At 42.3% G+C, this 13,965-nt stretch overlaps 1 protein-coding gene across 2 annotated transcripts; it reads right to left on the bottom strand.

Moving 5' to 3' along the window:
- Positions 1 to 1,890: 1,890 nt before the first annotated feature.
- Positions 1,891 to 13,852, bottom strand: egfl7 (EGF-like-domain, multiple 7). Of its 2 annotated transcripts, none has more exons than XM_008325764.3 (9): positions 13,637 to 13,852; positions 9,903 to 10,127; positions 9,152 to 9,274; positions 7,756 to 7,868; positions 6,168 to 6,263; positions 5,875 to 6,078; positions 3,882 to 3,958; positions 3,628 to 3,790; positions 1,891 to 2,441 (listed from the first exon to the last, which is right to left on the bottom strand). In XM_008325764.3, exons 2-9 carry the CDS (start codon positions 9,980 to 9,982, stop codon positions 2,422 to 2,424), a joined length of 876 nt encoding a protein of 291 aa, XP_008323986.1. In that variant the 5' UTR covers positions 9,983 to 10,127; positions 13,637 to 13,852; the 3' UTR covers positions 1,891 to 2,421. The 2 variants fall into 2 exon arrangements, with proteins under 2 accessions (XP_008323986.1, XP_016894493.1); XM_017039004.2 differs by lacking the exon at positions 13,637 to 13,852 and adding an exon at positions 12,363 to 12,875.
- Between the last annotated feature and the right edge of the window lie 113 nt (positions 13,853 to 13,965).

Below are 13,965 nucleotides of genomic sequence, written 5' to 3'. Positions count from 1 at the left end.
GTGGAATACTTGAAGTTGAATTACTGCCACTTTACAACTTTATTTTTAACTGGTTAACAATCTACCCAGAAATATTTTAGTACAACACAAAAGTATAAAAAAGGGAAAATGCATACAGAGGGCAGCATGGGTGGAGTAAACAAACAGACCCCCATCATTTTGAATTTCTGTGAACTCCCTTTAAATGTTGACTGATGTACATTGAAATATGTGTGATTGTCTTAGATATGCTTTAAGTAAATACCTTGAGCAAAGGGCTGATGGATAATCCAAAAAAACCAAACTGCCCCACTGATGTTATAATAAATCAAAATTTTATTTGATATACGTATATTTATGTCTTTCCTCCTAAGACCAGAGAACTTTGATTTCCTTAAGTTAAATGTGTTACCGATATTATTTTTTTTCTAACAAATTGGGTTTTTTTTCATATGAATTATTAATTTCTTACTTTATCCAAATGTGAAATGTGACTTTTGTTTTTGGGCTTCAACCAAACCAGTCTGCTGACACTCTCTTTCGATAACCCTGCTGATTTCTACAAACAAATATGTAAATGTATCTGGGGAAGGATTCAAAGTGTTCAGTCAAAACACTTTCTGATCATTCAAAGTTTCCTCCGACTTTCACCAAAGCTATTGAACTGTACTTGTCGGTAGCTTTAGATGAACAGATGAGTCCGAGCTTGACATGCTGCGAAGCCTTACACGTGTGTGGTCCCCCGACTGTACATGTGTGTAAATACGCACATATGGTATAGACACTCATATTAGTACCGGGTTAATAATGATGATGTAGTGTTCTTGATTACAGCTATTCTGGATAGATGTGAATGCCTTGCACTGAATTAATAAAAAGATCATTTTTCTATTATGTTTTGCTTTAGTGCAAATTCTGTTTGTTGTTTATTGTTGACAACTGCAAATCAAATAGACTCTACCATACCTTGAATCTGTTTTTCAACATTGGAGTCGCTAGAAATGTCTAGTATTTGAGAAAAAAAATTACTGATACATTTATTTTATATAATTATTATATAAATACTAATTGTTCTTTTTAAAATTATGGGAGTTGGCTGCGTTATCTCAAAAAGTCAGTGGTCATACCATGAGACTACACTCTTTGCATACAGTAGGTGTCAATATGCAACTAAAAAAGGTTGTGACCTGTGATCTAAGGCGTCATGGTGCTACATACTGTAGCTTTAGTGGCATTCAGGTGTTCAAACAGAACGTGGGAAAAACTTCTTCCACAGACCCAGTGTTCAACAGTGTTCCTTAAAAGGAAGGAATTCTTTCTGGTTGATTTATTTTATATTATGTTTTGTTGTTTAATGTATTGACACCGAGGTAAATAAGACCAGAAGATAAACGATGATGTGCAGTGTTTCTGTAAATTTCATTTGTATTCTGTTATATAGGATAACAATTTCAGTTTATGACATACACATGAACATTTTTTACTATTCTTACTAAGGATCATTGTATTTACTTTGTCTATTTTTTTTTTTTTTAAAATCATGATAAAATTATTGTGAACAAAAACCACTGCCTGAAATCATTGGCTTGTTCAAAGGGTAAAATTTTCAATAATTGCTCAGTGATCCCATAAAAACAAATTATTTTTCAGCCATTAGAGTTTGTAAAGAAACTTTAATTTCCTAAAGGAAACTCCAAAGGGATTAATGCAGAGGACCGCTTTTTTTTCTTTCTTTCAGAAATTATGTACGTACTTATAGACCACTAGAGGGCACTTGAGCTCCAACTCCAGTCTGCAGACCACCTTATGAGAAAGGCTGTTTTACAGTGTTGTGTAATCTTATGTCACTTTTTGAAGGTTATGATTAAGGATGACCCAAAAATCAGACGATAGCAGTGAGAACGCAACATATTTGGATTAAGACATTTTTATTACAAAATGTTACAAAAATAGGTTAAAAAAAAAGTTTATCTGCACACTGAGAATGATACTGTTATATGTTATAATTTAAATAGATAAATACAGATGTCCACGTCTGGCCCGGGACGGTGTGGGACACAGACTGAGAGGACACAGCTGCACCGATGCAAAACAAACACAGAAACAAAGTGGTCAGGTTGACCTTCCACCTCGTGACGTTCCGCTCCATTCCTGGTGCAGGGATGATGTAAGTGTGAAACTGACCTGCCACAGGTAGACTGACTGGAGCAGCAGCAGAACCTGACAGCCGAGAACGAACCGTTTGGGAATTTAGGAAAAAAAAAAAAAAAAAGATGATTGATGTCATGATTGTGTCACAGTTTAACAAAGACAGAGGCTCTGTTGGATCAATGCCATTCCTCTCTCCCTCTCTCTCTCTCTCTCTCTCTTTCTCTCTCTCTCTCCCCCTCCGACCTCCTCCGACAGGCTTGCGTCTTTTGTGGGAGACGTCTTTTCCTCTGGTTAATTCTCCTGACAGGAACCTGCAGGGGGGAGAGTCACAGGTTACTGATATGTCGATACCACCACCTACAGGTTTGACAGTAAATCGCATATGTATTTAGGAATGTCCAAAGTCTGGCTCAGGGGCCAATCGTGGTACATGAGAGTTTTTGTTCAGGCCAGAATCTTCTCTTAAAAAAACAAATTGGTAGGAAATGGTGTGCTGTAAATCAGTGTTTCCCAATTGTTTTTGAGCCGTGAGACACAGTCGCTCCAGGCTGGCTGGGTTTTTATTAGTGGAACTTAGTGACAGGGGAGAGTATCAGGTCATAATTACTTCTGACAAAAGGCTACGTTTTTTCCTCGTTATAACAAGGCTGTTTTTGACGTGAGGGCTTCTGTGGAATATGGAGACTTTGTAGGAAACTGCTGCTTGTTTTGCTACATTATTTATTTGTTTTTAATTTTTCAAAATTTTACAATATCATTTTTAACTTTAAAATGTTTTTTACAGTCATTTAATCAGACCTGGTGCTATCTGCAATATTGTCCATTATTTGACCGACAATGAAAAAAAAAAAAAACTTGTTTTCTAAGTTTATTTATTTTATTTGATAGGAATCGTTTTGTAGGAATCCCAGCATTTGACACATTGGATAATCTACCACAAGGGGGCGCTGCAGAAAGTTTTTTTTAACTGTTTCTGTGTAAGAAAATATCGATACACTAAAATATTGTGATATTTCGTTTCACAATACTGTATCAATATTCTACAGTACTGTATCGATATTTTTTAACTATTAACATCCAAATATTCATGGCGTTGGTTCATTATTTTTCATTTATTTCTTCTCTAGCAATTACAGATCTAGATATCTGGTTCATGGTACAGTTAAGGTTAGGCAATTTCATCACAACATTTAACAGCAGCAGTTGTCTAATTTGCGCAGATATATCACTGCTATAAAGTTCTAACACAACAGACTAGAGACTTTTATCCTGCTTTTGCGTTTTCTGTGTGATTTACTACGTTGGACTCTGTTCCATGTCAGACATCTGGCTTCTTTAAATGCTCTCCCCTCTGTTTGATGAAGTTGGACTCCTGTTTTCCCAGGACACACCGTTCAATATTGTTCCACTAAATATTTGATCCCCCCCCCACTCTTATAGAACGTATATGTCGGACCAGGCTGTGAGGGCTGGAGAGGTCAGCCCAGGGTCACTCACATGTGCCAAGACGTTCCTCAAGGAAGCCAATCTGCTCACTGAGCGATTCGATGCGGTCTAGTTGCCGGAATGAGTGGGAGAGTAAGGTGGTTTTCTCTGACATGCCCTCGTCCAATGACAGCTGGAAGTAGCTGGTGACCGGGGTCAGGACCATCTGTAACTTCTGCACAGAGTGAGAAGGAGAAGATATGAGGGAAAAGATCAGGACTGATATTGACCTGTGTGACAGAGAGACTCTGACAGTCCGTCCCTACCCTCTCCAGCAGCTCCACTCTGCTCCTCAGACTCTGCACCTCCTCTGTCACGTTCTCCACCAGCTTGAACTGTCCACCTGTAGACACAACAGCGACATGGATTTAAACCTAAGATGGCTGACGTGTTGTTTTAACAGGAAGAGTGTACTGGGATCACACTGTGGTGCAGAGGTCAGTGCTCTTGCCTCACAGTATGATGATTTCCCAGGGCTACCTGCTGGACTTTCTGTATGTAGTTGTGTGGTCCCGCAATGACTGCTGGGACTCGTACTAGCGCCCCCTGCAGATGATACATTAATTAATGCTGTTGTGTTGCATTCCATATAAGAAGTACCATCAGTTACCAGCAGGGCCTGATCGGGTGACCTTCTTGTTGTAAGGCAAAATTAACTGCCCTCTCTTCCACAGTGTGGTCCAGTAACTTTTCAATCATTACATTTCAAACTGTGTATATGGCACCCTCTGCTGGTAGAGGATGTAGAACTGCAAGCAGAGAGTTTACTAAAACTAACTCAAACACCTAAATGAAGATCTCAGGACAGACACGAGCACAGGGGACCTAAGGCGGTGGACACAGGACAACAATCTTCAGTCAGAGGAGACATGAGCACAGGGGACCTAAGGCGGTGGACATGGTGGACAGGGTGGACAGAGTGGACACATGTCACCCAACATAAAGGACTGATGGCTATGAATGCCTGCTGCAAAATGCATCATCTCCAACGAGGTGTCCTGCCTCCTGTTTTTACCCCAGAGGAATGTCTCTGGGGTAAAAACAGGAGCGAGATCACTATGCAGAACACAGTCTACCCAATCACCTCCAGAGTCCCCCCCCAATCCCCCCCCGACCCCCCCGTTCTCTGGTTGCACTTCGGCACACAAGCCGATCGCGGCTCGATCTCTCCCAGATGTGGTTTATTAATGAGACAAGAAGGAGTTAGGGTTAAGAAACAAAGAGCCGAGGAGGAGGGAGGGCAGCGGGGGGAGGGAAGAGGGGGGGACTACGGCCCCCAGCAGACAGAGCTGTCGTGTCGGCCAAGAGAGTGAGAAGAAGGAGATGTGGTCCAGCACTCCTCCACGACGAAACTCTGCTCTAAAAACATTTAAACTTGGATTGATGTTTGTGATCCTCCTCGCCTTGTGCCCACGAGATGATGAAAGAGAAAATGGGAACGCACTCCCACAAATAACCCAACGCTGCGATCACAAAGTGTAAAGATCCATCATGCCCTCCTCCTCCTTCTCCCCCCGTTTTGTCAGTTTTTGTATCTTTCTGACGATTCAGCAGCCGAGGAGTTTGACTTTCGTGTAAATCTGTAATTTGGTCACGTTAAGCCTGATGAACAGCAGTACACTTGGAGCGCGGCCTGAGATGTTTGGCGACCTGACTCTGTTTATAGAGATTAATTTCCTCATTTCTAGTCGTTCTTCGGTGCTCAACAGTGTATCGCTTTCAGATTATTTACAGCAACACACAACAACTCCCAGTAGAGAGATTTTTTGGGAAAACAATCAAGGAAAGCCATCTTTCCTGCTCCATGTTGCGTGAATTCCCACAGAGAGCGGTAATGCTGACGCAGGGCTGATCTTTAGTTTCCAGGTTTGTAGACCAGGAGCGTTTGGTTTGTGTTACACAATTGCTAGGATACAAGGTGGAAGACAACACTGCAGCATTCAGCATTCTTTGGGAAAATTAATGGAGTGTGTGTGAGCGATAAAAACATGTCTATTTTCGCCTGGGGAGTTCTATTAAAGTCAGATGTTAGCTGTGCTCCCAGACTCAGTGTACGGGGCCCAGAGCGCAGCACGTCTGTCTGGAGTCGGCACCAGTCGCAGTGCATTATTACTCACGGTACGAGTTGAGAGTGGCATAGCGCGTACCAAAAGTAATAATGGACCGCGAGGCTGGTTATGATGTCGTCTTCCGTGCCGCCGCCGCTGGAACGACACGCACACGTGAACTCCACACCACACTTCTCTGATGCTCATTTACCTGCGTCAGTGGGACCACCCACCGTCCCCCGACTGTGGGGAGGAGAGGGAGGTGGAGCTGGAGAAGGTGGAGAAGGAGGACGGCTCTGACAGGAGCGGCCGTCTGCGGCCAGCGTGAAGCCGTCTCTACACGCACATCGATAGCTGCCAGCTGTGTTCACGCACTCCTGGGCACACGGCCTCCGCCCCCCGCACTCGTCCACATCTGACAGGAAAAAGAAGGAGTCAGAGGGTCTGTGAGTGTGTGTGTGAGCGTGTGTATGTGTGTGTGTGAGAGTGTGTAAGTCCACTCACCTAGCTGACACCGGGGGCCTGTCCATCCCAGTGGACAACCACAGTGGTTGGGTCTCAAGCAGGTTCCTCCGTTCATACAGGTCTGTCCACACACAGCTGTGGAACACATTTGAAAGGTCAAAAGGTCGTTCTCTTTTGGGCTGGATTCACTGCGTTGAAATGTGCTGTTTCTCAGAGTTGTGATGGAAGAGGATTTTGTTCATAACCGAAGTCTTGTGATGTGTATATTGCTCATTTGTACTGCAGTATTGAGTGTATTACATATCATATTACATCAAATTTCATCATTACATCTTTTCAATTTTCAGCTGCCTTACGTTTTATTTGGTCCGTTTTTTCCTTAACTTTGACTTTGACCTTTCACCTGAACTCCTTAAAATCGACCTATTGTGAAAAAAGATCAACAATCCAAATTGAAATGATTAAAGTTTTGACTCTTTTTTTTTCGTAGTTTCATCTGATTTTAGAAGCAGGTTGTGACCTGGTGTGAAAGACGCCCCCTAGAATTTAACAAAGAGTGAATTCTCTGATGGAAACCAGACCTGAATAGTTGATATGTAGAGAAACCACTTTAAAATTTTCTTAATTTTATTTTGTCTTTGAATTTTGGAAACATGTTCCAGACTGTAGCTTCACTGTGTACAGACGTTGAGTACCGTCACTCTACAGTGTAACCGATGACTGTATTTCTTGGCCGCTGGTTTTCACTCGTTGGCTAATGCTAGCACTGGGTCAAGACATTGTCCAGATGAGTTTGTCCTAAACCAGAATGTCAGAGTCCGGATTCACGTCAGGAAGAGACGTTTTCACTGATTCAGTCCAAACACTGGTGAAACCATGTTGTCTGGTTGTATCTTCTCCTCTGTCGTCCAGCTTTGAGGTGAAATACTTTACAGTACAATTTAACAACGTGTCTGCTTTTAATCAGTGCTCCCCAAACTTGATTTGCACCACAGAGCGATTTTATGCAAGACCAGCAGCAGGGGTATGTGTGTGTGTGTGTGTGTGTGTGTACATGCACTTGACAAAACACAATGAAGTGCTTCAAAAATAATTGAGTCATTTAAATTATAACTTTTGTATTTTAGTGTTTTCTGCTAACACATCATTCTTTATTGCGTCTTAACTAAGACTTCTTCACTCATTTTTGTTTTTTACACATTTTTGCCAAAGTGAGTTTGACGAGGAGCTGACGGTTTTTCAAAATAAAATGCCGGCAAACACAGGCAACGTAAATTTATAAATACAGGGGTTTACGACGATCTTGACCTTTGGCGTTTCGTCTTCATCGCTAATAAGATCTAACAGTAGGTACAGTATGTGCGTTCTGATCTAAAACTGAGTGGCATCATAGGAATAGAACTCCCACGTAAGTCGTAAATAAAAAACACAAATATCTATTCTTTCCGCGCGGCCCTCTGCTAAAGGATTCACGGCCAGCTTCTGGTCCCCGGGCCTTAGTTTGGGTACTTCAGCATTTAATGTTACAGATGAAGACCTATGGTTTATGTGGGTCTGTGTCTGTGTGTTGTGTTAGTGGAATGGTTTACAAGTACATGATCTGGTACCAAACCTCTGGTCCTGTTACCTTGGTTGCAGTTGTGAGAATGAAACCTCCTCCAGCCGGGGCAGCACTCGGGGTAGGAATAGGTAGAAGACGTCGATCTGCTCACCTGCCGATAAGCCACGGAATACACCGTCCTGTGGAGACGAAACACAGACGCCCACGCTGCTGTTAGAGGTTTCTGGGTAGTCACGCTCGCTACGCTGCCCTCATGTGTGCAGTGGAACTAGTCCAGCTTTTTTTTTTCTTCTTTTCTTTCCCTCCATCCTGTCAGACTGCCAGGCTGCTGATGAGAGAATGTGAATTTGGTGGAACACAGAAACCACACACCACCGACTTTAAAGAGTGTGTTGGTGATGAAACGTTGATGGAGGGAAGAGGAGGAGGAGGAGGAGGAGGAGGAGGAAGAAAGATGCAAAGTCAGATCTAAAACCTCCTGGCGCTCTGGTACGGTTGGTTCGTTTTAAAAAAGAAAGACGAAAAGAAAGTCAAATCTACCGTGAAAAGTGAAAAAAAGAAAATCAAATACTTTCATCAAAGCCAAGCTGTCGGCTGTGGGATCTGGGGATCTGGAGTACTGAAGTACAGTTTGTAGAAATGGAGAAAATATTACTGAGACGGGCTGGGAGTATCTAAGTATGGAGGGTGGTGCAGGCCAAAGTAAACATGGCCGCGGTCTCTGCAGACAGATGCTTCATTTCCTGTAGTTAGCAGAGTTGTGGATATTTAGATTTTCACCAAATATGTGGCACCGTGAGCCACAGCTGAGCCGAGATCACAGATCAGTGTTGGTGAGAGAGCGCAAGGAAACGAGGGCTGCGCTCTTTAAACACACGTCCAGCGTTGTTTACCTCTAAACTACACAAACATCCCAACATGCTGTGTGTGTGTGTGTGTGTGTTAGTTTGTCTTTGTCCACATTTTTGACCTATTTTGGTATCACCCTGGATCAGTAGCCCCCATTTTTATGAAGATAAGTTGACCAATCAGGGAGCAGAGCTGGGGCCTAATGAGGCAGAACTTTTACATTTCTGAAGCTCAGGTTGAAGTAAGGAGGAATAACTGTTATAGTAATACTTCTTTAATCATACTGCAGTAGAGCAGTGGCCAGAACACAACATCTGAAACTCGATATCACAGTATCGCCAAAGGCTTAGTGTGCGAAGTCTTAATTTTGACAACTGTATCTCGTCACAAAGGAAATTGAAAAAAAATGTTTTTTTCAGGAGTTTGGCTGGAAATGACTTTAATTGTAATTTTAACTTTGGACAAATACTGAGTTAAGGTTGGTCGAGGAGTTAGTGGGTAAACTGGGTTCAAAAGAAAACAAAAACTTCACCATTCACACTCACATTCACACTTAACGTCACGTTAGCGTGAACGATCGACCTCCTCCTCCGTGTGTTTGGCTGTTACTCACGTGTAAGTGCTGCACAGACGATGGCCCTGACACAGGGTGATGTAGGGCTTGTGAACGGGTCGGACGAAGGACTCCGTCGTCATGACGACACTGCGTCGGAGATCACCACCGCACACCCTCCTACTGCAGGAAGAGAGAGAGGGAGTGGGTGTGAGTGGAGAAAACACCACTGTGACACATTCATATGAAGATAAATGGACGACACAGTGGAGCAGTGGTTCATTAACTCCACTGTGGACCTCATTACTCTACTGAACCTCTTGAAACAAATGTTGGAAAAAATATTGGAATTGAAATACATTTGCCTGGCGATCTCTAGAACAGTGATTATTATATATTAAGTGGTGGCTCGCGGGCCAATTCCGGCCCACGGAACCATCCTCTACGGCCAACGAGTGGATTCCAAGATAAACATCAAATAATAATATTGGACAAAAATGTGATTTTTATTTCATCTTCATTTTTAGTGTCTGGGCCCCACGTCCCCCTAGGGTGGAGCGCCCCTTACTTTGGGCCCCACTGTATAGTAAAAGCCCTCCAAACTCAGTGTATCTGTATATGAATACAGTATTTATGGACTCTGAAGCTGCAGCCTTAATGTCTCTGACCTCTGACCCCAACGGCACCGATTGACCTTTTGATTAGCCCTCAGTTTATTTTGGTCTCTGCGAGCTGACAACGAGGCTCCACGAACCATCGACTGAATGACAGCAGATCATGAACACAGGAAGTGTGAGGAGGGAACTGTTACCCGTGGTGAGCCAAGTACTGGGGAGTACCCATCACATGCAGTACGAGGAGGGAGGAGGAGAGGAGCAGCACTTGGTACATCGTCTCCCTCTTTCCCACGTTCCCTCGCTCCAGCTCTCACACTCTTCTCTGCGCCCGTGGGAGGAGGTGTACGACGAGCAGCCGAAGTTGACGTCTCCTCAGGCCGACTGTGTCCGCTCTCCTGCAGGAGGTTCACTCCAGCTACCTGTGAGGAGGTGAAATCTGAGATTATTGTGCAACACAGACAAAGGCTGTCTCCCTGCTGGGCTGGAGTGGAACTCTGGAGCCTCTCCAAGGAAGGAGGAAAGTTCATTCCTGTCAAAGCATGAGTTTGAAAATGTTCCTCTTTGAAAAGGACACACACACACACACACACAGTGTAGTGTCCGTCTGTCCAGACCAGAAGTATCTGTTAAAAAGGATCAGTATGTCTAAGTTGCAAAAACATCAACCAAACCACTCATCTGTAAGACGACTAATGAGCGTGGGTCAGGACGGAGTTTTTAACTTCCTCTGTTTGATTGAAAGTCCAAGGTCTCGGACCAAATGTTCACGTCTGAAAATAACAAAACTATGTCTCGGCAGAGCCTCCGTTTAACACAAACAGTTCCACAGACAGTTCCTTGTTCCTTCTCCAGATCTCAGCCTAAAATCAAGTTCCTTTGGTTTTTTTTTTTTTTAATTTCTAGAACAAGGATATGAATGGGACAAAGCTAGAACGAAACCTGTTGCAAAGCTCTAGTAAATTCATCAAGTAAAAAAAGTAGATATTTGTTCAGATTAGAAAACGGTTTGTTTGAAGTGTTGACGAACACCTGACGAAGTACTGTGGTAATACTAAGTTACTGGAGACATTGGAGAGACTTGTCTTTACATCATACACTGTAGAACCAGCTGGAAATGTGTTCAACTCTCCCAACATTTTTTTAAACAATTTTTATTTTGTAAAAAAACAACCAAAATGGTTGTTTCTTTTTGTCTTTTTAATGTAGTTTTATTGTTTTGCACGTCTGATCTGACAGTAAAAATTGCTGAGTACTTGACTGAACCAGTACTTTTATAAACACACGCTGCTTCGCTGTGGTTCACTGTTACATTTTTACAGCCACATTTTCATTTGAATTCTTAGTCCTGCATGGTTTTAAATGCAACGTTGTAACTTTTTATCTTTCCAAGATTAAGTTCACGTTTCCCCCCGAGGAATGTCTTAAAAGGTGTAAAGCTCAGTCGGAGAGAGAGAGAGAGAGAGAGAGAGAGATTGAGAGAGTGAATAGACATTAGTGTTAGTGTTCTAGGTGCAGTACTTTCTCAGGCCTGAAACATTTTTATGACCAGCAGTAAACATACTGTATGTCAAATATCAAAGCTGTGTTCTGTGCCACTGTACAGGATTGAAACGACGGCTCAAACCGTCTGTTCCGACTGCTTGTTTTCCCAGTTCATCCTGGCATCATTAAATTCAAACAGCTAATAAAACAGTGGCGTTATCTGTCCTGCAGGTGACGCTAAAAACCTCAGAGGACACGTAAGATGAAACTGCCACACCCCTGGCAGACATGATGCCCAAAGACATTCAGTTAGTCGCTGCAGAGTATAAGTGGGCGGGGACTCGAATCAGAAATGGCACAACTCGCCCCCTTGTGGGATAGTAGAGTAATACAACGCAAGCGACATTGACACAAGGTCTGTGTTTAACAGGACTGATAGAATGATATGTATAAATAATAAATATTATATTATGCATCTATTATAAAGGTTTGATAAAAGAATAAAATACTGGAATTAAAAATAAGACAGAGAAAGAGATGAACACAGTTAAATAAATTATCATCTATTATGAAGGTTTGAAAGAAACAGAATAAAGTAGTGGAATTAAAAATAAGACATTGCGGAAGAGAAAGAGATGAACACAGTTAAATAAAACATTTAGAGAGAAACGATATTTAAAACTATGAAATCGGAATTACATTATTAATAATAATTGTATATGAATTATAACATAAAACACAAATACCAATTAATTCAACATAATGACTAAATGTATTTTATCTTGTTTTGGCTGGTGACGTGTTCTGTCTATGGGTGAAACAAAGTTTTTGTGCTAATAAACTCCAGGCGCCTCGCTTCGCGCACGCGTCATACATCTTATTTGCCGCACGAGGTCACTGTTTCGCAGTGCTACAGAAATATCAAACTCCGGCGACTTATCACAGCAACACGTTTTACTCACGCACGTAAAGTTACCCGAGCTCACACGCCAGAACTAAATGTGTCCAGAAAGTGTTAACGTAACTATTTATAAATAAATTACGTAAGAAAGAAAGAGAGAGAGAGAGAGAGAGAGACTGCGTGTTGAACTAAACACACAGAGATGCTGGACGAGTGCGCGCAGACCAACATCCCGGGGCGCACGCCTGGACTGACACTAACAATCACAAACCGTGTAAAACAAGCTGCGGGTCCCAAACTGAGCACGGAGCGTGGAGAGGAGGCGCAGGAGGAGAAGGAGTAACGTCCGAACACGTCAGTAATCCCACAGCAGGAGTTTGAAGGAGTCCAGTCCAGTGATGGGAGTCCGCTACAGTCAGGTTTGTCCCGGCGCTCAGAGAGTCAAGGAGCCTGGGGGGTGATGGAGGGACGCAGGCGCCTCCTCCTCCTGCTTCTCCTGCTCCAGCTGGGTGTCCCGCACCTCACCACCGCCTGTGGTCAACTCAACCGACTCAGGGGGGACCCGCGTGTGACGTCACCGATGTATGCGTATTTTTAGCCTTTTTGTAAGTTTCTTACAAGAAGAGGTTTTACGGATTAGGATTAACATGAATCTGAGACTAAATCTACAGAACAGTCAGACCACGGGTTCACGTTAATATTCATTCACATTTATTATTTATTATTCTATTACTATTCTACTGTTGTTTTTATTATAGTATAATTTAATTATTATTTTTATTTATTATAACTGGTGTGTTTATTTTTGACATTTGCATTATAAGAGAGGAAAAAAACAAGTTTTTACTTTCACTTCCATTCTCTATTACCATCTGACCCCCCCTCCCCCCCCATCTCCCCAAAAAAAACCCACACTTAAATCTCAAAATCATCACACGTTACAGTCTAGTTTTATAAACTGACTGGTTTTCTTTCCTCCCCCAGCCGTCTGGAGCGGTGTAAAGTAGGTTTGTGGTATGAAGTGAGAACATTTTGTGGGCCACCTACTTGGGCGACTTCACAAGCGTCCCACATTTTTATTTTCCTAAGGCACTTTTACCATAATAAATAAAAAAAACTTTTTAAACCTCATAAATAAAAGGGCTTCACAAAAAGACAGAAAGAGTAAAACATGTTGTTACATTTGTATATATGTATATGTGTATATATGAGTATATGTGTATATGTGTATATGTGTATATATGAGTATATGTGTATATGTGTATATGTGTATATATGAGTATATGTGTGTATGTGTATGTGTATATATCGGTATATATCTGAGTATATATGTGTATATATGTATATATGTCTATATATGTATATATGTGTATATATATGAGTATATATGTATATATGTGTATATACGAGTATATATGTGTATATATGTGTATGTATGTGTATATATGTCTACAGTTCAGTCCGTAAAATGTACACATTTCTGTAAATTGAATATATGGAACAGCCTGGTTAAATCAGTAGTTGTAGATAAACAGGACCTCTTACCCTGGCGTCGTGGGGTCATCAGGTGGGTGTGCAGGCCGAGCGGCACCAGAGGGTGTGAGCTGCCGCACCACTGTACCACAGGGGTCTTCCACGGTGCCCATTTCTTTTAAAGCGGGAGCCGCTGGTTTGATATTAAAAAAGCCCGGCGGTGCGGTGGGTTCTCGCTGCTCCCCAAGAGTCGACTGGTGGCAAATGAAATGTCTTTGGGCGTTTTTCAGTTGCTTTTTATGCAGCGCTTCCTGTGGAACGCAGGAATTGGATGGACAATCCCAGACCGGACTTCCTGTGAGTGTTTGCCGCTGATAAAACCCTTCTCCTGCACAAACACG

Source organism: Cynoglossus semilaevis, chromosome 14 (genome assembly GCF_000523025.1).
Source record: "Cynoglossus semilaevis isolate Cse_v1.0 chromosome 14, Cse_v1.0, whole genome shotgun sequence".
NCBI lineage: Eukaryota > Metazoa > Chordata > Actinopteri > Pleuronectiformes > Cynoglossidae > Cynoglossus > Cynoglossus semilaevis.
This window is presented reverse-complemented; position numbering and strand designations above follow the sequence as displayed.

Coding starts and splice junctions, on each gene's coding strand:
- egfl7 (XM_008325764.3), bottom strand. CDS start 9,982: ATGTACCAAGTGCTGCTCCTCTCCTCCTCCCTCCTCGTACTGCATGTG. Junction 6,264..7,755: donor TTCTCACAACTGCAACCAAG/GTAACAGGACCA, acceptor TGTGTTCCACAG/CTGTGTGTGGACAGACCTGT. Junction 3,959..5,874: donor GGGTGGTCCCACTGACGCAG/GTAAATGAGCAT, acceptor TTGTGTCTACAG/GTGGACAGTTCAAGCTGGTG.